General features: G+C 41.8%; 1 protein-coding gene across 2 annotated transcripts in view; it reads right to left on the bottom strand.

Moving 5' to 3' along the window:
* The window catches only part of uggt1 (UDP-glucose glycoprotein glucosyltransferase 1), a 142,484-nt gene that overhangs the window by 51,097 nt on the left and 64,144 nt on the right, over nucleotides 1–27,243 (bottom strand). For both annotated transcript variants that reach the window (XM_078563597.1, XM_078563599.1), the window contains 9 exons: nucleotides 26,973–27,067; nucleotides 25,750–25,956; nucleotides 21,930–22,061; nucleotides 16,406–16,533; nucleotides 11,403–11,498; nucleotides 11,166–11,268; nucleotides 9,878–9,957; nucleotides 3,882–4,071; nucleotides 1,600–1,758 (listed from right to left, as the gene is read on the bottom strand). In XM_078563597.1, the coding sequence (XP_078419723.1) occupies nucleotides 1,600–1,758; nucleotides 3,882–4,071; nucleotides 9,878–9,957; nucleotides 11,166–11,268; nucleotides 11,403–11,498; nucleotides 16,406–16,533; nucleotides 21,930–22,061; nucleotides 25,750–25,956; nucleotides 26,973–27,067 (1,190 nt within the window). The remainder of the gene's footprint in view (nucleotides 1–1,599; nucleotides 1,759–3,881; nucleotides 4,072–9,877; nucleotides 9,958–11,165; nucleotides 11,269–11,402; nucleotides 11,499–16,405; nucleotides 16,534–21,929; nucleotides 22,062–25,749; nucleotides 25,957–26,972; nucleotides 27,068–27,243) is intronic.

Below are 27,243 nucleotides of genomic sequence, written 5' to 3'. Positions count from 1 at the left end.
AAAGGATGACTAAACAAATACAGAAAGGAAAATTAGACTGCGAGAGTAAACAAACAAGAAATATAAAAACAGAGAGTAAAATCTTTTACAAGTATATACAAAGAAAAACATTATTTTGGGAAAGAGCAAGCAGGGTGGATAAAGTGGAACCATTAGATGTAGTGCAATTGGATTTCCAAAAAGCATTCGATGAGGTACCACATAAAAGATTACTGCACAAGGTAAGAGCCCATGGTGTTGGGAGTCATATATTACCGCGGATAGAGGATTAGTTAAATAACCAGAAAGAGAGAGTCAGGATAAATGGGTCATTTTCAACGTGGCAAACTAGTGGAGTTCCACAGGGATCAGTGCTGGGGCCTGAACTATTTATGATCTATATTAATGACTATGCTGAAGTGACTGACTGTATTATAGCCAAATTTGCTGACAATACAAAAATAGATAGAAAAGCAAGTGGTGAGAAGGATACAAGAAATCTGTAAAGGATTTAGAAAAGGTTCAATGAGTGGACAAAAATTTGGCAGATAGAGTATCATTTAGCGAAATGCAAGGTTGTCCACTTTGGCAGGAAGAATGAAAAGCAGAATATTATTTAAATGGAGAGAGACTGCAGAATTCTGTGGTACAGAGGGATCTGGGTGTCCCCATATATGAATCACAAAAAGTTTGCATACAGATATAGCAAGTAATTATAGGAAGGCAAATGGTGTGTTGGCCTTTATTGCAAGTGGGATGAAGTATAAAAGTAAGGAAGTCTTGCCACAACTGTACAGGGCATTGGTGAGACTACACTTTGAGTACCATATACAGCTTTGGCTTTCTTACTTAAGAAGGGATATTCTTGCATTGGAAGCGGTTCAGAGAAGGTTCACTAGGCTGATTCCTAGGATGAAGAGGTTGACTTATGAGGAAAGATTAAGCAGGTTGTGCCTATGTACGTTGGAGTTTTGAAGAATGAGAGGTGATCTTACTGAAACAAGTAAGATTCTGAGGGGCTTTGATAGAGTAGATGCTAAGAGGATGTTTCCCCTCGTGAGGGTATCTAGAACTAGGGGCACAGTTTAAAAGTAAAGGATCTCCCCATTGAAGACTGGGGTGAGGAGAAATTTTTCCTCCCAGCGAGTTGTTAGTCTTTGGAATTCTCTTCCACAGAGAGCAGTGGAGGCTGAGTTTGTTAGATTTTTGATTAACAAGAGAGCCAAGGGTTCTGCGGAGCAGGCTGGAAGGGCCAATTGGCCTACTCCTGCTCCTATTTCTTATGTTCTTATTCTCATTTAAAATAATACTATGAACAGCATCCCACTCAGTTGAAACCTTTGTAGGGAGTGTTGTGGAGCCTGAATCTCAGAGAAATTGGTTTGTTGGAACATGTTTGGTTGACTTTTTTTGGGATGGAGGAGGTGGGGAGGATAGAATCAACTGGAAAGGAGAAAAATAAATTTAACTGATGAAAATGTAAAGGCTATTAATACAAGAGGAAAAAAACGTTGGACAGTGACAGCAGTTCATACTTGTGGATAGATGGATTGTGCATCTTATTTCAAAAACTTTGGTCAGGATTCATATATGTATTTATAAAGAGCTGTGCGCACTTACCAAGTTTGCCATTACGATTGTATCGACGATTTCATGGTTTGCACCGGTGCCCAGCGTAAACTGGAGTCCTCTGGGAGGTTGCCCTGTTGAAACGTCGTAACAATGTCCCTCCAACAAAAGGTACTCCAACTCATACTCTGCCGCCACTCCACCATCAATCTGAAAATGCAGAATAAGGATGAGAGATTTACATGCTTTAAGTCCTCCTTCGGGAATCAATATAAAGGCCTCCATGTTATTGTAACAGATGTTTAAATTGTGAATCATAGAGCTTTATGGGCAGAATCTTCTGACTGTCAGGTGGGCTGGTCGGGTGCGAGAGTGGGCACGGGGCCGGTCGCCGCCCGTGATTGGCTGCGCGCCACCATTTTACGTGGGCGGGCCAATTAAGGCCCACGCAGCGTGATGCGCACCCGGTAGCATGCACGCGAAAGAGCACAGAAATCTCCCTGTGGCATGGAACTGCCTAAGGGAGATTAAATTCAGTTTTAAAGTTTGGAAAAAAGATTAAAATTATTCAGACATGTCCCCTCATGTGACAGTATCACATGAGCTGGGACATCTTTATGGATTGTCAAAAAAAATTCTCCTTGGCTGGCGTCACTGCCGGGGATCCGTACTGTCAGGGAAGGGTGAGCTGGCCTACCCGGTGACTCAATGTAAATCCCATTCATATTTAAGAGGTCCTCAGTTCATGCACTAACACCAGACCCAGACCATGAGGTCTTCTTTCTACATCAACAGTGGAGAGCCTTGTTCTTCCGACAAATGCAGCTGTCTTCTGGACTTCTCACGTTACATGGTTCAGGCTGGTCACCATTAAGCATGCCGGGAAGCACAACCCTCTTCCAACACTGAGTCCTTGGGTAGAGCTGGGGTCCCGAGTAGGCCAAGCCAGTGGTGTATCCAGCCTGACATGGGTCACCAATTGCGCTTCCTCACCCCAACCCCTCCCCTGCCCTCAGGGGTCTGCATGACCGACCCTGTAATAAGCTATGATTGTCCTACACTCTGACACAGCACTCATCCCGCTCAAGATAAGTCATCAGTGGCTTAACACAGTTTCACTAGAAGCGAAGGGAGACCAAATTAGTCCCCTCCAGTTCGCCAAGAGTGGTTCATGCTGTGAACGCAGACATGGACGGCAGCCGGGTCCGGCCTGACACGAGGCTGAGTGGCTGAAGCTGTCCCTAAACAATTTTCTCACTGATTCCATCAGCACATCCTAGAGTTCCCCAAAACCCATAAACTAAATCTGAGCAACGGCTCCCCCAGGCTTGCTATGGCCTTGTTACTGGCGAGGTTGCCTCCTTTTCTTCTCATTTTCCACTTTTCCATTTCTTCGCCTCGGCCACTTGGAGCATATCAAAAAAACATCTGGTGATAGTGCAGCTGAAAGTCTCCTACAGGCAGCCATGAGACCAGCCAAAATAACCTGCTCCAATCATAGGTTCCATCCCTGGAGGAGCAGCAATAGCAAGAGGAAGGGAACCTGAGATTGGAGGAGCTGCAGCAGCCAGCATGAGATACAGAATTTGTGATTGGAGGAGCAGCTCTTTCTCCCTCGCTGGCTGCTCCTCTAATTACAGCTCTGCAGTCTGTTCCCACTCTCACTGACAGCAAAGTTGCAAATTCTTTTAAGCCCTGTACCAGCCTCAAGGGTCAGAACATATATGTAAAACAGCGAAGTTCCAAAACACCAATATCAGAAATTCACCAAATGGCAGAAATGTCATGTCCCTGACCACCCATTCCGGCAATACTTTCCAGATCATCATAACTCATTGCGTAGCAGAAATTCTAATCTCCTTGCTGCTTCTTTTGTCAATTATCTTAAATATGTACCTTCTGGTTACCTCCCAGCGAAAACCTTTTCTCCTTATTTACACTTATCAAAACACCTCAATATTTAGCAGCTCTATTAAATCATCCCTTAACCTCACTGTTCCAAAGGAGAACTGCCTCAGTTTCTCTAATCTCTTGACATAAGGTAAATCTCTTCTGCGCTCTCTCCGAGGCTTTGGTATCTCTTCTAAAAGTGTGGTGCCAGAAATGGACACAAAACCCGAGTTGAGTACTAACCAATGATTTCAAAGTTTAGAGTAGCTTTACTGCATCACTGAATAGGATTTTATTTTTAAATTTTTACTACCCATCCCCCTACAGTTTTTTGAACAAAATGCTACTATTCCAACACCAATTAACCTTTTCACTTTATCAAGACTCTACATCTGTATATTGGTCACGCTAGACTGGACTTCCAAATATCTAAAAAGACACACCTCCTTCAGGTAAATATTATCAAGATCATAAGAAGTATGGACAGACTCCACCATCCAGCTTTCAGGGGTGTTGATGATAAGAGTGAAGAGGGGAGACTGAGGCATGTCCAAAAATTTGGCCACTGGTCCAGAAGCAAAGCTGCCAGATGCTGTGAAAGTAATCTCAGGTTCCAGAACATATCGATAGATGCTGCAAAATGGAGGGGAGAATTTCAGTTGAGGTCCTCCTATATTTATAAATCCAGAAACATTTCATTCTCTGTTTACAACTTAAAACTAATGCAAAAATGAAGGTCAAGATATGTACAAAATATTAGATTTTTCATTCTGGTAACTATTTCTTTTAATCAGCATTATAGGTAGCAAACTGAAGAGCACTGAAGGCTTCAGACACAATCCTGTTTTCAAAACAGATGTACAGAATGGATAAAAGTAGTAACATAAATGGTAATATGCAAGCTTTAGAGCCTCAAAAGAAAATCAAAATTTCAATTCTAACCTTACAAAATGCTCAACATTATATAACATATTTAGGCTTATAAATTGGATCATGCCTGAATCAGAACATGTTCCTGGTGCAACACACACGGCAGCACCACGGCAAGCTGGCCTGCCAGCCTCTTTTTCTCATTAGAAACAAGTCGTGAGCAATGATTCTGGCTCAAGATTGGCTAGGTCAGACAGGGCTGGGGGGTCTGGTGGGGGTGGTAATGTTGGGTGAGGGCATAGAAGCAATTGTGAAGGAACCAAACATTGGTTGGCATCTCCCTATATCTTTAATGTGAAGTCATTTTGGTTCTGCAAAGAGGGGACCCGAATCATCAACAAAATTGGATTGCGCGTGACCACATTCATGCATGCTGCAAACATATTCTTTAAGTTATCAGCCTTCAGCAGTTCTTAAAGCGACCAGTGAAGGTTGTCATTAGAAAGGTGACACAATTTTTCACCTTGTCTCATTATGGAGAAGGAGTGCTCCATTTTTTTATTATTATTCATTCTTCAGGTGTGAGCATCCCTGGCAAGGCCAGCATTTATTGCCTATGCCCAACTTCCCTTGAGAAGGTGCTGGTGTGGGTGACTACTCGGAGCTATCCGAGGACTATCCACTGACCATGGGCAGAATTTTGCCCTTGATGGGCAGGCAGGCCTCACCGGCTTGGCGGTGGGCGGGCAGCCGATCACCACCGCCGCCGAAACGGGCCCCGCTGCCATTTTAAGTGAGCAGGCCAATTAAGGGCCGCCCGACAGGAAGCGCTATGCACTTCCTGTGCGGGGGAGAGGGACTCCCCAACTGTCAGAGTGCGCTCTTTCACGCATGCGCACGAAAGAGCGCACATCTCCCTGAGACTAAGTGCTGTCTCAGGGAGGTCACTGACAGTGTTTCAAACTTCAAAAATAGAATAATAAAAAAATGATCATTTCCCCCTCATTTGACAATGTCGCACGAGATGGGACATGTCAATAAATATCACAAAAACTTTATTAAACTTTTTTAAAACAGACATGAAACCTCATCCTGCCAGTGGATGAGGTTTCATGTTTTTTCAGAAGCCCGCTGGGGCTCCTGGCCTGCCCACCAGCTTTGAGGTTGAACGGGCAGGGCCTTTAATTGGCTTAATGATCCTGTCAATGGCCTCAATTGGCCATTGACAGGTCGGTGGGCGGAAAACTGATCGCGCTGTCCGCCCGCCTTCCTGAATATTTAAATGGGGCGGGATGACGTCGGGGGCCTGCGTCATTTTCGCGTCAGCGAGTGGGCCCCACCCCCAGCTCGCCGACGGAAAAATTCTGCCCCATCTGGCACAGGACACTGGTGTACAACCAATGCACACGGACAGAATGTGGGTAAGAGAACCATGTAGGGAGAGGTGCAGGGGGGTGGGGAGAGGTGCAGGGGGGATGGAAGAGGAGCGCGGGAGATGGAAGTGGAGCGGTGGGATGGAACGGGAGCAGGGGGGAATGGAAGAGGTGCAGGGGGGATGGAAGAGGTGCAGGGGGGATGGAAGAGGTGCAGGGGGGATGGAAGAGGTGCAGGGGGGATGGAAGAGATGCAGGGGGGATGGAAGACGACCAGGAGTGGGTGGAAGAGGAATAGGCAGGGGCATGGAAGAGGAGCAAAAAAGGGGTGGCCTTTGTCTGCCCTAATGTTGTTATGCAGTACTGACCCAGCAAATGTGGCATGGCTGGCGGGAAACTGCTCACTGCCTTGCAGGATCGCTGAGTAGCACTGGTCCTAGGCCCAGTTACGGACTGCACCACCTCAGCATGGGCAGCAGCAGTCTGGGCTGGCTGGTTGACCGGCATCAGCTAGGTCACCGGCACAGCAGAGTCACTACAGTATGAGGATAAATGCTCTCACCCTGAGAGAATACAACAGACTTTTGGCTCCACGTAGCCACTACCCCAGGGTAGCACTTCAGCGATCTTAGTAATCTGCTGATGCACAGGTTACTGGATCTCAGCGAGACCCTGCAAGCCCCTTTGAGCGCTGTTTTCCACAGCTATGATATTGAGCTTGCATGACAGCAAACTACACTTGCCTGACTTCGCTTTGAGCTTCCTATGCAGCACTCATTGGGTGCCTTTTGCTTGTGCTACATTGGAAGCTGACACATTAACCATCAGACACTGTATCATGGTGGTGTTTGCAAATCTCTTTTTTTTATTCGTTCATGGGATGTGGACATCACTGGCTGGGCCAGCATTTATTACCCATTGCTAATTACCCTTGAAAATTGAATGGCTTGCTAGACCATTTCAGAGGGCATTTAAGGGTCAACCACATTATTGTAGGTCTGAAGTCACATGTAGGCCAGACCAGGTAAAGACGGCAGATTTCCTTCCCTAAAGGGCATTGGAGAACCAGATGGGTTTTTACGACAATCGATAATGGTTTCATAGTCATCATTAGGCTTTTAATTCCAGGTTTTTCATTGAATTCAAATTTCACCATTTGCCGTGGTGGGATTCGAACTCAGGTCCCCAGAGAATTACCCTAGGTATCTGAAGTACTAGTCCAATTGTAATACCACTACTCCACCGCCTCTGCATGGAGGAGTCTCGATGAGACTCCTCCATGCTAAATAGTTACGCGACCGCCAAGCAGTCCACGTCCAACTTCTTAGAGGGACAAGTGGCATACAGCCACACAAGACTGAGCAATAACAGGTCTGTGATGCCCTTAGGTGTCCAGGGCTGCACGCACGCTGCACTGAATGGACCATCGTGTCTACCCTAAGCCGCCAGGTGTGGGTAACCCGTTGAATCCTATTTATGATAGGGATTGGAAATTGCAATTATTTCCCATGAACGTTCGAAGGTGATCAGATACCGTCGTAATTCCGACCATAAACGATGCTGACTAGCGATCCGGCAGCGTTTTTCCCATGGCCCGCCGAGCTGCTTCCGGGAAAACCAAAGGCTTTGGGTTTTGGGGGGAGTCTGACTGCAAAGCCGAAATCTTCTCAGAGGGCAGAATTTTTCCATTGGCGAGGTAGGAGTGGGGCCCGCTCGCCGACACGGGATGATGTCGGGGGGGGGGGGGGGGGGGGGACTCCTGATGTCATCCCACCCCATTTAAATATTCAGGAAGGCGGGTGGACAGCGAAATCAGCTGTCCGCCCGCTGACCTGTCAATGGCCAATTGAGGCCATTGACAGGGTAGTTAAACCAATTAAAGGCCCTGCCCGTCCAACCTTAAGGTTGGCAGGCAGGCCAGGAGCCCCAGCGGGCTTCTGAAAAAACATGAAACCTCATCCACTGGCGGGATGAGGTTTCATGTCTGTTTTTAAAAAGTTTAGTAAAGTTTCTGTGCTTTTTAATAACATGTTCCATCTCGTGTGACATTGTCACATGAGGGGAACATGTTAATAATTTTTTTTTTCTATTTTTGAAGTTTACAAACCTTTCACCGATCTCCCTGAGACAGCACTTAGTCTCAGGGAGATGTGCGCTCTTTCGCATACATGCGCGAAAGAGCGCACTCTGACAGTTGGGGAATCCCTCTCCCCTCCCCCCCCACCCCGCACAGGAAGCGCATAGCGCTTCCCGTTGGGCAGCCCGCCCACTTAAAATGGTGGCGAGGCCCGTTTCAGCAGCGGCGATCAGCTGCCTGCCCGCCGCCGGGTCGGTCAGGCCTGCCCACCCATCAAAGGAAAAATTCTGCCCATAAAGTTAGCCACTACTTTTATGCTAGAAAGAATGGGCTTGAAACTCTGTGCAAAAGCCATGTGCAAGGTGCTTGACTCCTCTATGCTCCGTGACAGTGAAGGTGCTCTCTGGCAGGCCAGCCAATGTACGAACCATTTGTGCATGCATAACCATCAGCCTTTTCCTCTATGCCGCAGAAGGACCAAATCAGGTACAGAAGAGAAATAAAGGGAGGCAAAGAAAGATTAGATTGAGAGAGAGAAAAGACAGAGAGGAAAAGTAAAAGAACTATATCTAAAGTTTGACATTTTAAAATCTCTAACGACAAGTAAAACCTAAAGGAAAGAGACTCCATAAAAATCATAGCTTATTTTCAGTGCCAGATAGGTTGACTGGCAGGAATTAACACTTATCTCATTATCAAAAGAGTACTTAGACTGAAATGAACAAGATTCAACTTTGTGACAAATTTCGTTTGTATCTACTGTGCAATACCTGCAGCTGATGGAATTTGCCATTAGTTATGTGCAAATCAGGCAGTGACTTTAAGTGAGGGGTAGATATGGAATTGAACTCAAAAATCCAAAAGTTACTGTCCATGTTGCACCACTCTACTCTTAGCTTAGCAAAAACATCATCTCGTTGACTCTCAGGGTGACAGCATTTATCCTTTAAAATTTTTAAAAATGACATCCAATCTAAACAGCTTTTGCCCTCTGAATATAATTCTAAAGTGTTTTCACAAGGAACTGGTTCATTCAATGCGAAACTATTTCTTAACAAACCTGTTCAATAGAAATGTATAATGTGTCGCTCATTAGACAAATGTTATATATTTTAATGATCTGATTTTAATGATCTGCATGCTGTCTTGAAATGGATTCAGGCATCATTGCTGCTCAATACATCTAAGGAACAATTATAGCCAATTAATCCAAGTTACAGAAAACTGTTTTGATTCATCTGACAATCCATATGTGCATATTCCAGGGAAGTGTTATTTTTACAGATGAAAAACAGGAGCTTGCTGACAGGGGAGAATTTTTTTTTCACAATCTATCGGTCAACAGGTGGAAGAATTCCCAGAACCTAAAGCATGGGTTGGTCACTAAAATAGCAACTGAATTCATCGGTTCATTCATCAATAACAAGATCTCTGAAGTAAATCCGAAAACCAAATTTATTACGGGTAATTAGTCCATAGGATACATTCTATTTGTATTTATGTTATATTGTACTTTTAATATATGTTTCGTATAGCTATCTGTTTGGAAACGCTGCTCCAGATTTCATGAATGCACTGATCCAGAGTTGAATGGCAGAGGGTAGGAGAATAACTGTCCTCGATATGAGGCAGCATTTGACAGAGCATGACTTCAAGACACCCTCACAAAAATGAAATCACTGAAGGGTCAAGGAGAAAATCTCCACACTGAAATCATACTTAGTGCAAAGAAAAATGCTTGTGGCGAGCATGAAGACCGTTCATCAAAACCCATAACATTGATGCAAGAGTTCCTCACGACAGCCCAGTCACCTTCAGTTCTTCATCAAAGACTGTCCCTTCATTATGTCAGCAATATCACTGTTGACTAATGTTTCCACTGCACTCTGCTCCATTCTCTACACTATTCACTTCTGTGCTGATATTGTGTAATCCTGTTCTTTGTTAAGCTCACTAACCCCACATGACCTGGGAAAAAATACTCCCTTTTTTGACTTGTCGTGACAGCTTAGAAGGCTGCAAAAGTGCAGAAACTTCATACGTGTACAGATTTTCACTGCTGCCAGGGAATCAATCAGTTAAAAGTGGTTCTTTTACCTGATGCAGGAAGAGTTCTTACCTTTTCAGAGGCATTTCAGAAAGCTTTGGTTGACAGTTCATAAACACACGCAGATTCACGTTGACCAGCTGGTTTAGAACCTGTGAAGATTGAAAACATCTTGCATACTTTAAGGGTGCAAGTGAAAAAATATCTGAAGCACAGCCAAACCTGACAGACACAATGGATGAAATCACCATCATCTGTTCTGTAATGGTTCCACAGGATAACTAGCTGTGTTAATGGGATTCTCTTTTGAAGGAGAGACAAATTAAATTGCTACTCTGAATAAAATTAACATTTTGGGGCAGTAATACTGACCACTATTTGTCCAAAATAAATTTTGAATTCGGAAAGGCAAGGACAAATGTGGGAAGTCCTCTTGTTCATTATTTTTGAGGCATCCATGGTCTCATCAGAGCAGTGAACTGACTCTTGAATGGTTCCCTGACTTTTGCCTACATCATCCTGCTCAGAAAGCCAACCACTTATCAATCGGCCTCGGCATGAAACAGGGCTTCCTGACACCTGTTAGGATCTTAGATCAAATTATACCTATATCCCTTGTAATGCAGTTGTAGTTTAATTTAAAACAATGCTCATGATTTACTTTTCCAGTTTCACTTAGCAATTTACTCGTATTACGTCTCATTTGTCTCCTTTCAAAGCAGATGAGTCTGAGCCTTACACCCTATCCTCACTGCTTAGTTATCTGACATTAGGGATCAAGCTTGAGGCTCCTCTCAATCGCCTCAAATACTTAGATGCTATCCTCATGTCCTGGTGAACTCAAGTGAACACAGTATGCCAGACATGTACTGACCAGACAACTATACAGTTTCAGCACTGTGGCCTCAGACTATCAATTCAGTTATATGGTTCAGTATTGTTAGTCTTATTGATTGCTGCCCCACAATGACCTCATCAGTGCTAAATTAAGTTTTATTTTAAACTGCATGCTGCTAAATAGAGGCAATTCATTGAAGGTGTAATACTTGGTTATACTGAGTCACATATAAGGTGTGATATAATGCAATTCTCTCTTTCAATCGCTTGCCCCAAGCTATGCTCCCCTTCATTCCCGTTGCAACAATTTCTACTCCAGCTTGCCTAACAGAAGCAGTTATGTCTCTTACATTTGCAAAGCCTGAATACTGTTGTACTGGGCATTCTCAAAGGGTATTTTTAAGTCAAACATTAACCTACACATCATGATGCAGAAATTTCTAAAGGCAATAGTTTCTGCAATGGAAGAATCTGGCACAGTGATGTATGCACAGAAGGACACAGCAGAAACAGCTCCACTTACCAAAAGGAACGAGGAAAGCCGTTGAGCATCTCTGGTCACTGGGTCGGTTATGGCCATCACTTCAAAGTAAACCTGTTCTTCTTTGGGCCGTAATTTAATAGCACTATAAAACATCAGAGGTATTGCTACACAAACATAATTCAATTGCTGGAAAAAGTATTTTTTTAAAAATTGAGTTTGAGGTGAGCAAAGTTAGGTACATCACAATGAAAACTGAGTTTACTGCCTAGCGCTCACCTCGATTGTCCTTCAAAGAATTGGAGGTCGATCCTTGCTTCTCCTTTTGACTTTGATGACAGCAGAGAATCCACTTTCATTACGAGATCACTAGCACTGGGAGAAAGAAAAAAAAAACGCTGACAAATTTAAATACCGCATTGAGACCAAAGATCATTTAATAGTCAACCTCGAAAAATCTATACCAAGAATAAAATATTATTTTCTCAGCACCTTTTACAGTCATATTCTTAATTACACGTTTGCAGTATTGAAAAAGTACCTCAATTTAGAAAAATGAAAGGCACACTGCAATTGGAGATAAGCACTTGTAATTAATGATTTGGAAGGTGCTATATAAACAATCAATAGGGTTTATGAAATGTGTTTTAAGTGCTTTTCAGTAAAAAGTTCACTTTGCCTTAAAATATGTAATTACAATTTGTATTAATAATACTCTGCACAGTTAAGACAAAGTTTATTTCAGTATTTAAAAAAACAAGTATTAATCAAAGCCACTGTATAAGTACTATGGATAAAAAACTGGAATGTAGTAGATAGATCAGTTTTACAACATTAAAATCAGCGCAACATAGGCTATTTTGAACAAGAGTTAACTTCGAATAAAGTCTGAAAAATTCAAAAGAATAGAGGCTTTGATGAAGCCAAGAACATAGCCGAGCTACGAGAAGTTCAAGTCATGATTAGAACGTATGATGAAATAAGAAACCAGTCGTACTGTCTTCAAAAAGAGAAAACCAGCCTCAGCTCCTTAAATCTCATCACAGCGTCTTATTAGGGCTGCAGTTTGTGATGTTAAAATGTTGTACCATTCATTTTCATCCTCTAATTTTTTTCTGTTCGACTTGGAAAGAGCATGAGATGGGCATTTCCTCCCTGTATCAATTGCTTTCTGCAATGGAATCTACTTTGGATTTCAGCAGATGAAAATGATCACAGCTGCTGGCAGTAGCTGTCAAATTATTCACTATTCCTCCAGCTGTGTGGTTAATTGTTATTTCACTTCAATGATCTCTGACATCATGTAATCTGAATTACCTATTCTCCTTCCAGATACAGTTGATTGCATTTTGTGAAGTAGGTATTCACCCATAGATACCTCACACCCTCAATGTCTCTCTCTCCCCCCACCACCCCGCACCCCCCTCCCCCCACCCACCTTAAACCAATTTATATTTCTCCCTTCTTCTAACTATGCTTCAGTTCTGCCGAAGGGCCATGAAGGCTCGAAACGTTAACTGATTTCTTCTCCGCCGATGCTGCCAGACCTGCTGAGTTTTTCCAGGTAATTCTGTTTTTGTTTTGGATTTCCAGCATCCGCAGTAGCTTTTAGCTTTTTGTTTTTACCTTTATATGGCTCAATGCTATGTCCTGTATACTGCTCTGTATTATCTTTGGAATATTTTAAAATGAGGAACATTCCTAAATGGATGGTTGTTGTAGAATTATATTGATTAGAACAGTAAACATCAATGCTCAGCGAGTGCAATTATACATGCAGTTTGTTATCATCTAAACTCAGAGGTGATTATACTCAATCACAATTTTTTTTTTAAGTACACCAGTTTGACATTGCTCACTGAAAACTTGGAGCATGCAGAACGTTGCGGATCTGGAAGAAGCTAAGAGGTGGGGGCTCGAGTCTGTACACTTCAAGCAGGCATGATTCTGCAAGCGGTGAGTTCAAGATAAATTACTTTACAATGGTAAAAGTGTTCGACTATACAAAATACTTGAATGGTCTCCAGTTGTCTCTGTTTCTTTGTTAACCTCTAGTTGATTTTGCATCTTCTTCTCTGTCTTCAAATTCTTTCATTTTCTGCCTGGTTGTCATACTTCCTTGTTTCTGATGTTTAACTGTCCACTCTTTCTCATGTTTTTTGTCCTTTTTTTTAAAAGCATGTCTCCAATGTCACTATGGCTCAATCAAGTGGTCACACACTGACATAATCATTAATTATCTTATCTAGGGAATGCAGGAAAATGGGAAGCAATATATGCTCTTGGAAGTTGGGGCACAGCAAGCCTGTCGGAGAGGTGATGCAGCACAGCCAAATGAGAGGAAGGCGGCGGGGTCAAATTGGGGACAGGAAAGACTGGAGGCAGGAAAATATAAGGAGTTGCAGTTGGCAGGAAGTCACAGCCTAGTGTTCCGCTTAAGGGTAAAGGAGAGAAACACCTGGGGTATATACCTAATCACAGGAAATGAAATGCCAGAATTTAGGATCAATGGGATTGCAGTTTAGAAACTGGGTGAACTTTCAGGGGTGTGGGTGAGGTTAGAAGGGGGTGGAGGCTAAGCTTTGACATCCCTCATTTGATGGAATGAGGCTTTGGAGCACTCGGAGCAAATAATTTGAGGCCTTCAAGCATGATTAGTGAGCAGTGGGAGGGGGAAAGGGAAAAAGAAAAATCACTCACAGGGGAATCCGAAAACTTGGAGCATGCAGAACGTTGCAGATCTGGGAGAAACTAAGAGGTGGAGGCTCGAGTCTGTACACTTCAGGCAGGCATGATTCTGCAAGCAGTGAGTAGAGATTAAAGCTGGGATTGTGGAGAGACTGGCAGCAAATGGTCAGGAGGTCGCAGCTTGGGACCAGTGCCAGCAGTTCGGGCATGGCAGAAGTGGATTTGGGTTGAAGTGAAACATGAAGTAATAAGTGTAGGTGCAATGGAGAAGGGCAGGGTTGTGGGAGCAGAGGTCAAGGTAGAAGCTTGCAACAATTGGGAGCCCAGGGCCACTGCATGATGATGCAGCGGGTAGAAGGAAGAGCTGTGGAAGTAGGTTCTAAGGCCACTGAAGGAGGCGGTCTTGGCTGGGATGGCGGGTATGGAGCTGGAATTAAGTTAACCATGTTTATTGGTCTAGGAGTAGCTAGAGCAAAAGCAAGGAATTGAGCACATCTGCCACCTAAGAACACCACAGGGATGCTATGCCAACGCATGGCATACTTCAGTTACAATGGAGAGAAGCAGATGCATTCAACAGTGGAAATGAGCACCTTGGAGAATAGATAGCTGAAGAGGACATGGGAATGATTTTAGATGGGGAATGGATCATAGTTGCCGAAGAGCTATCAGCACAATTAGAATGTGCCCACTACATCTCTTGGGAGTACCAACGATAAGCAAACCTCATCTTGTAGAAACAAAATCTTAAAGTACTGAACCAAAATATTTTGGTTTTATATATTTTAGCCACCTTCACTTGTAGCTCAAGAAACATGTTCATTCTTAAGACTAGAGCCAGGATTTTTCCTATGGCAGGCGGGGGCGGACGCGAAGCCAATCACCGCCCATGGTCAGCTCCGTGCCACCATTTTATGCAGGCGGGCCAATTAAGGTCCGCCCAGTGTAATATGTGGCCGGTAGTGCTCAGTGCTACCTGTGCGGGTGGGGGGAGGAGGGAGAGTTGGGGCCAGCGCTCTTTTGCGCATGCATGTGAAAGAGCGCAGCAATCTCCTTGAGGCACAGGGTTGCCTCAGGGAGATTGAATGGATATGAAAATAATTAAAGAATTGATTTAAAAAATGATTTAAACATGTCCCTTCATGTGACTGTGTTACATGAGTGGGGGCATGTTTTTATATTCATGAAAGTGTATTTATTTATTTAATAAAAGCTCCAAGAAACTTCATCCCACTCGTGGATTATGTTTCCTGAAAAATGCGATGGCCACTTGAGTTTTCCGCCTGTCCGCCAACCTTAAGGTTGGACGGGCAGCATTCACAAGTGGCTCAATTAATTTCTTAATGGCCTTAATAGGCAGTTTATATTTTAACAGTCCACAGCCAACTCCGGCACGCGCCCGCCGAATGAAATATCGCGATGGTGCGCGATGATGTCAGGACGCACACCCGACATCATCTCACGTCATTTTACGTGTTGACGTGTCAGGCCCATCCCTGCACGCTGACCGGAAAATTCTGCCCTAGGAATCTTTCTAATTGAATAATTTTTAAGGTTTCTTGACCCAAACCTCAAAAGAAAAACAGCCTCTCATATGCCTCTCCCCAAGGTTACTGGTTCTGCTAAATGCATAAAGAGCTTGTCTCGCTTTCTGCTCCATCATTTGTTTCAATTTCTCCTTTACTTCAACTCATCTCACCTTCACTTGTCTTTCCTCTCTATCTTTTCCATCATTTCTCTCTTGCCTACTTCTTACATGTTCAGCTTTCTCACTCCTCACTTTTAAGTTTTCCTCCGTTTTAGCCTCTCCTAATTCTTAACCCTCCTCACTTTTACTGTTATTTTTGCTCCTGTCTCACTGGAAAGCACACAGAGCAGGTCAGCCAACTAACAAGCACTCAGAAGTGGACAACTTCACAACCCTGCATACCTCATCCAGTTATTACTGACCCTTCATCTGCTCTCCCCTGACCTCCAAATCCTCCTTCGCCTGTGATTTCTGATTAGTTGATAATTTTGTTTCCTCTAATGTAGTGGCCACCTACAGTTGAAACTTTGGATAGTTCAAAACAGATGATTTTGCTGGGGTCTGCAAACAGGACTGGAATAGGTAGCGTCAGGTCACTGAAGGTGCTGGAGAGGTCAGGACTTTCATGGAGAACAAGAATGGAGCCAACAGGAGGACTTGCAATGATTGACATGGACTGCAGACAATATATAGTTTATGATAATCCATTCATCATCCACACATTTAAAAAATATATCCTTTAATACGTTGCCAACGTAGCCCTGGAACATATCAAAATTAATGAAATTATACATATTTACATCCTCTCATTTTATTTCATGCTATGCTGCACTCATTCCAAATGTGATTTGGAACAGATATAATATAAATTAATTTATAAGTATCTGCATGGAGTTCTATTAAATATGTCGCTCACTGATGGCAAACCTCCCAAATATCTCAGTAAGTCCAACACTGAAGATTAACATTTCAGTTCAAATTTGTACACTGACTAATATTAATTTTAAAAATTCTTTGAAAAGATTTTGACTGAAACTAATACAGAATAGTCATTAAAATCACTCACAGATCTTCTTCAACAGCCAGCATTTGGATCTTGATTTTGATCTTCTCTGCTGCCTCAATAGCAATACTCTCCAGCAGGTGGAAGTCATTCTGATTGAAGACTTCATTTTCTTCCAGTGGGCCAACAATCTACCAGAGTTGGAAAGTTACAAGTCTGTAATTATTTCACATATTCACTGGATATTGACAATTAACATCCTTGAGATATACATTCCTCCCTGTTAAGAATAGTAAGGAATCATATTAAGACCTCTTCTTTCCTCAGAAATACAATTTCTTCTGTCTTCAGTCTTGAAGAGCTGACTATAATTGTCAGGACTGGAGAGAAGAATAGAAATAATAATGATTGGCTAGGCCTAAGAATTGATAAAGGATTCATTTCAGCCAATTTCCAACATAGCACAGAGGATTAAGTTAACTTTGAGATATTAGAGGTACCAGTTATGAAGCAATTAATGTTATGCTTAATCATTAGACAGAAATTATTTTCCAGGTATTCCTTTTAATGCTGCAGAGAAGCATGTCTTTCCAATGCACTGTGATATTTTCTTTCATTGCCCTGTATGCACTTAGAATTGATGCAACAAATGGGATGAACTTTATGGCCCAGAGCTTCCAATCTGGGTCCAAAACCCTATTTCAGGTGGTTTTGAGGGATTAGGGTGACAGGTAGTGGGTCAGGGATAGGGTAAAAGCCAAGTGAGGGGGTAGGGGGGAGACCTCCAAGGTGCAACTATATGGAGATCTGAAGTTCTGGGCCCATGAATAAAAATGTGCAACTTTATTGGGCATAGTTATTTGGTGAGTAAGTAAATAGGAAGGGATATGTCACTGACATTTTAATTCTCAAATTTTAGCTCATATATCATTGCATGTAAAGCTACACTTTAATCTTGGTGCCCTTTAATAGTCAATAGATTAAAAAGTTGCACTTGAAGTTTTATGTTTGCGTGAATGACAATGTTTTTCTTCTCATTCAGTCTTTGCACTCATGTTGCTGCCTTGGGCAATCTTTATGGCTTTTGTTCTTCCACAAAGTCACAGAACTTAAAAAAACTTAGCAATTGCTTTCATTTTTCTAAATTTTATTAATCCTTGCTTTCTTTTCTATTTTTTATTGATCCTGGTTTACCTTTCCCACCCTACTCTAATCTTATTTTAGAATCCTGGTAACATACTTCGATCCTTTAATATTGTTCTTTGATTTCTTATTTCTACTTGTTGCACTTGTGCCCTTTCCATAAAACAATGATCTGTACACCTTTTGCCTTTTTGAGCCGAGCTTAAGTTTGGTATTACAGACAGACATTGTTGAGTTGCATAATTTATACCCTTTAGACACCTGAATTCCTTTCAAGGGCCAGTTTCTATTGTATTACCATGGCCAATTTTAAGGAAGACTATCTTGATCCAAGCTTAAGACATAACACGTACATTCTAACCACATAAAACAAGAAATGTTGGAAATACACAACAGGTCAGTCAACATTGTGAGTAGAAAATACAGGATCACATCTTGGATGCAGCCCCTTCATCAGCACTTCAACTGCATGACAGCCTTTATATCTCACATGAGGACTCAACATGACCTTTCTTCAGCAGGTAAGCCAAATTCTAGCTTCTCTTGAGCAAGTGTCTATTTTAGTTACTGTAAGGTGGATAAAGGTGAACCTGTAGATGCAGTGTACTTGGATTTCCAAAAGGCTTTTGGTGGGGGAGGGGGCGGGGTGGTTGGCAGGAGATGGTGGCATAGTGGTAATGTCACTTGACTAGTAATCCAGAGGCCCAGGCTACTGCTCTGGGGACATGGGTCCAATTCCCACCATGGCAGCTAGTGGTATTTAAATTCAACTAATAAATCTGGAATATAAAGTTAGTCTCAGTAATGGTGACCATGACAAGTATCATTGTTATAAAAACCCATCTGGTTCACTAATGTCCGTAATCTGTTATTCTTACCTGGTCTGGCCTACATGTGACTTCAGGCCTACAGCAATGTGATTGACTCTTAGCTATCCTCTGAAATGGCCTAGCAAGCAATTCAGTTCAAGGACAATTACTGATGGGGAACAAATGCTGGCCTTGCCAGCAATGCTCATATTCCATGAAAGAGTAAAAAAAACATTGCTACATCAAAGGCTACTACAAAAGATGAGAGAACATGATGTAGTGGGGTAACATGTTAACACAGATAAAGGATTGGTTAGCTAACAGCAAGCAGAGAGTAGGGATAAATAGTTCTTTTTTGGGCTGGCAAGCTGTAGCTAGTGGACTGCCACAGGGATCAGTGCTGGAGCCTCAATTATTTACAATCTGTATCAATGACTTGAAAGAAGGGAACTTCTGTTGATACCAAGATATGTAGGGAAGAAGAGGCGGTAGAGTGTCTGCAAAGGGATATAGGTAGATTAAATGAGTGGGCACAGATCTGGCAGATGAAGTATAATGTGGGAAAATGTGAACTTGTCCACTTTGAAAGGAAGAATAGAAAAGCAGTATACTATTTAAATGGAGAGAGATTGTAGAACTCGGTGGTGCAGAGCGATTTGGGTGTCCTGGTACATGAATCACAAAAAGTTAGTATTCAGGTATTGCAAGTGATTAGGAAGGCAAATGGAATGTTGGTGTTTGTTGCAAAGGGAATGGAATATAAAAGTAGGGATGTTTTACTGCAGCTGCACAGGGCCTTGGTGAGACGACATTTGGAGTACTAGGTATAGTTTTGGTCTTATTTGAAAATAGATATACTTGTATTAGAAGCAGTTCAGAGAAGGTTCACTCGACCCATTCCTGGAATGAAGAAAGGTTGAATAGGTTGGACCCATTGAAGTTTAGAAGAATGAGAGGTGACCTTATTGAAACATATAAGATCCTAAGGAGACTTCATAGGGTGGATACCAGGAAGATGTTTTCTCTTGTGGGGGAGGCTAGAACTAGAGGACACAGTATAAGAATAAGCGGTCTCCCTTTTAAGACAGAGATGAGGGGAATTTTTTTCTCTCAGAGGATCATTAGTATGTGAAATTCTCTTCCCCAGAAAGCAATGAAGGCTGCGTCATTGAATTGATTCAAAGCTGATTTAGATAGAATTTTGATAGACAAAGGGGTCAAGAGTTATGGGGAGTAGACAGGAAGGTGCAGTTGAGACCACAATCAGATCAGCCATGATCTTACTGAATGGCAGCGCTGGCTCGAAGGGCCAATTGGCCTACTCCTGCTCCTAAGTCCTATGTTCCTATATACAATGGAAAAATAGGGTGTAGCTTCAAAATAGGTTTAATGTCAAGATAGAACACTCTGTACGAAATAAGAGATTGTGGGTGGCAGACCCAGCAAACTAGATTAGTGCGAACAAACAAATAAACTATAGAAATTAGGGGGACAACCTGATACTCAACTCAAGACAAATCATTGAAAAGTTTGTTCTCTCCAACTCTGAATGGGAATCCCAGTATCTATATATTCATTGGTATGAATATACCAATCATTCTTGATTTCTTGATCATCTAATAGAGATACAATTTGACTCATTCTAGTCACTGACCTTTACTTGGACTTCTAAACCAACAGCTGTTTGCATGGCTCTGATGGAATATGCCAATCTGCTGGGTATGTTGATCTAATGGTAATAGCTGGGTAAGCATGCATATTTTCTAATGACATGCTGTAAAACACATTGATGTCAGAGGTTTGTGCACTTGCTAGTATTAAACAAGATTGTTTGGCTAAAGTTGCAAATATCTGAAATGTTTAATAAAACCAATTAAATCAGACAGCATTAGGCAAATAGTACATTTGGACATCGGCTCTTTCCAATTAGATATTTTGAGATATTGTAAAACTGCAATAATTATTCTATATAGAAACACCTGTCTGAGTACAATGGTCAATATGTTTTATATTTTTTAAAGAATGAATATTTGTTACACTCATTGAGAAACAAATGAATATTCAATTTGTTAGCTAACTTTGTTCACTTCCTCACCTATTCCGATTGCCATTTTCTGAATGCTTGAATTTAACATAAAAGGTCTGCAATGGTAAAAGATTGCTTAAAAACCAGGCCAATGCAGCAGTCTAAAGATCATAACACCACAGCTCATCAAAAGATGATCCATCAAGTACATTGCTCATGCTTAAAGAATTTGCTTCAATTTAAAGTAAACTGATTCAAATTTTTGCTTCAAGAAATTATTTATTACACTGCTGAAAAGCAACTCCTTTAAGCAGAAATGTAAACCAATGGGCAATTTCTCCAAGCAGAAGCAATGTACATGGTTAAGAGCATCACTGGTTAAGTGATCAGCTGCTCAGTCAACTGCATTGCTGCATTCTTCGTTCTTGGGGCGGAAGGGAAGACTCAGAGGTGATCAATATTAATCACCCCACTGAACTACACCATCATCATTTTAAATGGATTACTAATAGTTGAAGCATCATGCCTAATTCATTTCAAAGTGAATTTTTGTTGCAATTCAGTTAAATGATCTAAATAGCAAAGGGAGAGAAAGGGGAAAGAAGAGTTTCAGTTTTCTGTTCTGATGAAGGGATCCAATTGAAAAGATCACACAGTAGGTGAGAACAACAGACTGTCATGTTTTTGATGAGTTGAACTTTGTAGGACTGGAACCAGAATTGAAGCTGTCAAACCCTAATGTGATGAAGATACAAATGAGGGTTTTGGAAGGGGATAGGCAAGACTGTAGGCAGAAAGCAACTGGTTAGATACCAGAACGAAGGTGGAGGAAGAAACAAAATTCTGATTTGAGCAGGACACTGAGCTTCTGCTTTTCCCAAATCCAGTCCGACAGCAGCCTGGAAGATTGACAGAGTTGAGGCTGAAGGCTTAGTCGTGCTGCTAGAGCAAATTCATTGCCCAATCTGGCAGACATCTAGGCAAAAGAAAATTGCTGATCCAGGTCTTAATATCAAACATAATGAAAACAGAAAATGCTGGAAATACTCAGCAGGTCAGGCAACATCTGTGGAGAGGGAGAAAGAGTTAACGTTTCAAGTCCGTATGACTTCTTCAGAGCTTATACAGACTCAAAATGTTAACCGTTTCTATTTCCACAGGCACTGCCGGACCTGCTCAGTATTTCCAGCATTTTATGTTTTTAATTCAGATTTCCAGCATCCGCAGTACTTTGCTTTGACCTTTCATCAGAACTGGTCATTGACCTGAAACATTAACTCTGTTTCTCTCTCCACAGATACTGTCTGATCTGTTGAGTATTTCTAGCATTTTCCCTTTTTATTTCAGGTTGCCAGAAGCCAAAGTATTTTGAGTTTGTCCTAACATCAAATCAACAGTCTGAGAGCTCTATCAGGGATGTGCTAAGTGAGGTGGAATTTGATTCATTGGCATGATCTTAGTCCATTACTAAAAACGTTAAGCATTATTATGGTATAGGATGCACCCAAAGTACAGAAACCAAATCGTCAAGTGCCGAGAAAGAATCTGAACTTGTCTGACGCAATCTCGTGGTAACTTTCTTTTCAACTGAAACCAACATAATACTTACTCGTCCATTGCTTATTACGGCTCTCTGTCCTCCCTTCAATTTCACCACATCCTTGCAGAAAGAACTATGTGACAAAATGAAATCCAAATTCAGAGTCTCAAACATATTTTTGAAGCCATCATTGTCCATACCCTACAGAAGGAAACAGAAAAAACAGGTCAAGCAAAGCAATGGTGAAAGTAAATTGAAAACAAAGATAAACACAGATGGTAAATTATTGACCTTCCGTGCACCATTGAACAGAAATTAATTAAGTAGTTATATCCAAAATGGGTCTTCTTTGACCCTGTCCCCAGATAGTTTGGACTATGGAATGCATGTTTCATACATTACTGGCCTTTTGAGAATTTATCCAAAGGCACATTTCAGGTCTGTAAGGGTGAGGTCTGATTAAGATCCTGAGAAGAGGTTATGGAATGCCTTGGATGAGGTGCATGGTGGTTCTTCAAATTTTATTCTTATTTTCTCTGTTAATCTCAATATTTCATGAGCACTGCTGGTTAAGCATCTAATTTCCATTACTATCTTCCCTTTCTCTTTCTTTATTATTTGCTCCATGGTCCACATTTTGGCTACCGAGGTGGGTAGCTCGTGTCTGATCCACCTCCATAAAAAGTACCCAGGCACAAGATAAAGTCAGGCCTGCTGACCCCTGAAACAGAGCTTAGGTGACACTGGGGGCTAGTGAGGGCTGAGATGGGCTGGGCTAGAAGGCCCGTCTTGGTTCTCGGACTCCATTCTAGTTGTTTCAGAAGCTGTTAGGCCCTCTAACCTTATCCCTCACACCCCATCACTCATCACCCCATCTCCTCATACCCTCTATGCAAACTACAACTCAGCCAGTATCACCCATGAGGAGACCTGAGGAGCCAAGTGGAGATGAAAAACAATAAACTAACAACCTAATACAGCTTTCACTCCTACACACCTAATAGTGAAAAAACTCCTGTTCATAAAATCCAAGCAAAGTTTTAAAATATCTTCAAGTGGTTAATCTCTAGTAAATAAAACTTATATTCAGACTCCACATCAAAGACAGCTAATCCTTTAATAGTCTCTTTAAGCTGACAATCAAACTGTGAACTCAGAGCCCCCTGCTGAAATAATTGTTGCTTTTGAAACTCGGCCAAAAATTCATAATGATACAAAGACAGCCCTTGGAGAACTATCAACAAAAAGCTCTGCACGACCAGATGCTACTTTTTTTTTTTCTAACCTCCCCCTCCAGAAGGTTTTTTTCAGCTCTCACTGACAGCTGAAGCCTGTTTTTTTAAAAAAGTTTAAGAAGGGGGCATTTAAATAAACTTCAGGTCATGACGGTTATACAAACCTATCCGCCCCCTTCAAGAGCATTTATGTCTACTCCATCCATCTGTGGGCTCTCACAGAGTAGGTTAAGGCCCTTGCAACAGCCAAAATAGGATCTGTCTGAATTCAGTACCAAGTTCAAATGGCCCTGCTGAGTTTGAGAATCTCCCATGTATGAATTGTGCTCCACTCTCTTTTCCATAGCAGCTAAAGCTGGATAAGTTGGAAATGGGAGCGGGGCTTCTTTATCCAGCCCTGAGTGTTTGTGAATGTCCTCCTTTCTCTCAGTATTTATCGCTATCACACTCTCATCAGTCCTATGTTGTCTTTACTACTTCAGTGTTCTCAGGCAACTGTGTGCTTTTCAATTAGTGATTTGTACCTGCAACTACCTCTAGATATCTTACAACAGAGTTAGTATCAGTTCAAGAAGCAATGAATATCAATGCAGCCAGCAGCCAGAGGCAGTCTCAAACAGGTGCTGAAAGCATATGATATCCAAAATGCACACAATGAGAACTACCAATAAAAGGTGGAGTGTTGGAATAGTAAGGCTGCAAATGCCTTTTGTCTGATGCACATACGCTCGTCACAATAGAGTTGAACTGGACTAATCTTTACAGCACAGGAAAGTGATGCAGGGTTTTCCCTCTGGGCTTAGAAACCCCATCAGTATGGTCAAATGAGGGTCAGAAACTCTCACTGTGGGGGAAATACTCACCTGACTTTGATTTTCCCTGAGTTGCCAATTAAAAGCCAGGGGGGCAGGCTTGGCCTTCAAATAAGAAGGTTGTGGGTTCATGTCCCACTCCCGGAAACCAAGAACCGTGATTGTACTCAAGAGAGTTGCAATCTGTGACTGTTGATAACTCGAAAGAATTTTCAAATAAGGATGTCAGATAGGGGGGGCCTCCAGCACTGAAGCAGCAGGTTGTCAAGATGGAGACATTCTCTCACTGACCTTTTAAACATTAAATTAAAAAATGGCCTCAGCAGCCTGAGGAAGCCCTACACAGCCTGAGGCTGCAGCTCAAGCCAGGAAGGCTGGGAGGACCTCTATGTCTGCCTGGGATGCTGTATCACTGTTACCAGGAGGACACCTCCACTGTTCCTCAATGCTTTCAGGGATCTGAAGATTCTAGAAAATTCCAGTTATCCTCCACCTACAGCCTTACTAGGCCATTAACTACCTCAATCGATGACCCATTGTTTGCGGGCAGGGAAAACATCCCCGGGGCAGGATGGAACTTGGGAATCAGCAAGGCACCCAGCAGCAGAAATTTACGTGCCTGCCGTCACCATGCCTGTACCCATCAAGGCCTAAAAGTTCAACCCATGGTTGAGATCACACTAAGGAAGTAATTGAAGTAAAATATTTAGAAAATCAACTCCAAGAAGCATGTTAAGTTTTCTTTTTCCTTAAAAAAAATCAGAACAAGGAAGCTTATCAATCCTCAAATAAAAGGATTTACAGCAAAATCATATTGTACTGTTTTTGGTAACTGAGATCAACAAGCATTAAAAACTTCTGGATGCCGTTATTAGTTAAGCTCCTTTCTGGTTTTGTTCATTCTAGCGTACTGTCCTATTGCATTTGTGTGTCACAAAATCAGATTTCGGCATTAACTAAACCAGGAATGACAGTACTACTTCATTACTTTTATTTGTCAAGAACATATGTAATCAGAGGTATATCCATGATCCATTGAAAATACGGCATTCTTTAAGTTCATATCATCTCTAGGTAACTAATACCCAAATAGCATAGATCTAAATTCCCCAGTTAGCACTGAAGCTACGTTAAAAACTTCACAGTTCAAATGGAAGTTAAAAACTGATGATAATCTTAAATTGAAGGAGTTGGCCACATCTTCAAATGTAGTGTTGTTTGTACCTAATAACTAAACGGTGCAGAGCAATTCTGTGTCATTCAGCAATGGGAAGCCTGTAAGAACATGGTGGCCCCAAGATAAAACAACACGTTAACTGACTCTCTACAGGGAAAGCCATACCCGTGTGTCAACTGTTGGAAACTGTGCAATATCAATTGGCAATTAGATGTACTACCCTTACAGTGCAACTAGCACCCTCGCCTTTGAATCAGAAGGTTGTGGGTTCATGTCCCACTCCCGGAAACCAAGAACTGTGAATGTACTTGAAAGAGTTACATGCGATCTGTTGATAACTCAAAAGAGCTACAGCTCATAATGTGAGGTGTCAGCTGTGGCTCAGTTCATAGCACCCTCGCCTTTGAATCAGAAGGTTGTGGGTTCATGTCCCACTCCCGGAAACCAAGAACTGTGAATGTACTCGAAAGAGTTACATGCGATCTGTTGATAACTCGAAAGAGTTACAGCTCATAATGTCCCATTTTTAAATCATAAAACAGCTTCCTCAAACAAAATCAGCCATTTGACTTCACATTGTCATCATTTCCTATCCATGTTCATTTACTGAAGCGAATGGAAAGATGTCGCTAATCGAATACAAACTAGCGAGACAGATCACTTACACCAACAGCAAATTCCATAATGTCTGCCCCCTCGGCCAATGCCTTTGCAGTTTCTTCTTTTGCAAGTTTAGTGATGAAGTTCTTGGCATTGTTGATGCTTTGAGTATTAAGTGCAGCCCAGACGGCTCTGGCAATAACTGTGTTCTCTTTGGTAGGTTCACTACTTGGATTGTTTATCAAGCCGATCCTCAAGTTATTGCTAGATTTCTGCAAAGCAACACATAAACAGATTTGCAGAAGCACAAAAAACCTGTCTGCTTTAAAAAGAAAACTTAAAACATCAGTACTAGAGATATTGCATATATATTAATCCTTTAACTTTCGAGAAACCTCGCTGAAGAATTAAGGACCACAGTGCAGAGCACCACCAGGGTTGAAAAGAGATGAGATAAATCAAGAAATGCTGGTTAGGTGATGCCAAACTTTGATTTTAAAAGCCAGCAGATTTTAAGAGGAAGGGTAGAGCAATACACTTTAAGTAAATATTGTTTTGAGCTCCTGAGAACGAGCCTTATAGAATAAAACAGAGATAAATCCCTATTTCAGTAAGAACATTGGCCCCCTTAGTTGTAGAATGCAAAAATTTCAATTCCCAGTTACTGTGTTTTAGGTTGCTAACATAATACAGCAATTCAACGCGAGTTGAACATCCAATCTCTGTTTTCACCCCAAGAGTAGAATTCTACCCCAGTGTCATTATATATTCTGCTCAATGATCAAACATCAAGTAAATATTATCAACTGCAACAGCAAGCCAAGGGAATTCAGTAATTATCACAATTACCTACACAATGAGTTCTCAAATTCAGCTGTGTGCTAGAGAAGCAGAGCCAAGGCTATGCATTTTCTAGTCATGAGGCAAATTAAAGAGCACACATCTGCACAAAGTGTTCGTCGCATATAGAATAAGATAGACGATGAGGGGTGAAAAACAAATGCAACAAGGCCATAATTTATAAATGTGTGTACAATCTTAAATTAGAATGGAAAATCCCCCACAAAACAAAGGATTAGTCCCTTGACAATTTGTTATTTTATACAACGCATATATGAACAGTCTCAACACTCAGTCCCCACCCCTCATTTCTATGGAAATAAATAATCATTATAACAGAGGATGTTGGTTGCTCTGGTCGGGATATTAACAAAGAGCAATGTGTACATAATGTAGCACAGACATTATGGGAAGAAAGTAAGATACTGGCTTAATTTTAATATCTTACCAAATGTTTAAGGGATTCATACAGTAACTGCCTCCCTGAAGAGTCATCAAAATCTCCAACAATCCAAAATGTAAGCGGACGAATATACTTATCGTCTATAAATTCAGGTGAAGAAAAGAAAATGAACAGTATGCATTTCACCATTTTTAAAACATAATTTTTAGTTCTCATGAGATATTTCCCAATGCACAAAAATGATTCCTTGCCCATTGTGTTTGTATTCAACCAGCCGGAGGGGCACAAGATAAAGATAACACAGAAACTGTGTTAG

The sequence above is a fragment of the Cetorhinus maximus genome, chromosome 19, assembly GCF_964194155.1.
Source record: "Cetorhinus maximus chromosome 19, sCetMax3.hap1.1, whole genome shotgun sequence".
Taxonomy (NCBI): Eukaryota; Metazoa; Chordata; class Chondrichthyes; order Lamniformes; family Cetorhinidae; genus Cetorhinus; species Cetorhinus maximus.
This window is presented reverse-complemented; position numbering and strand designations above follow the sequence as displayed.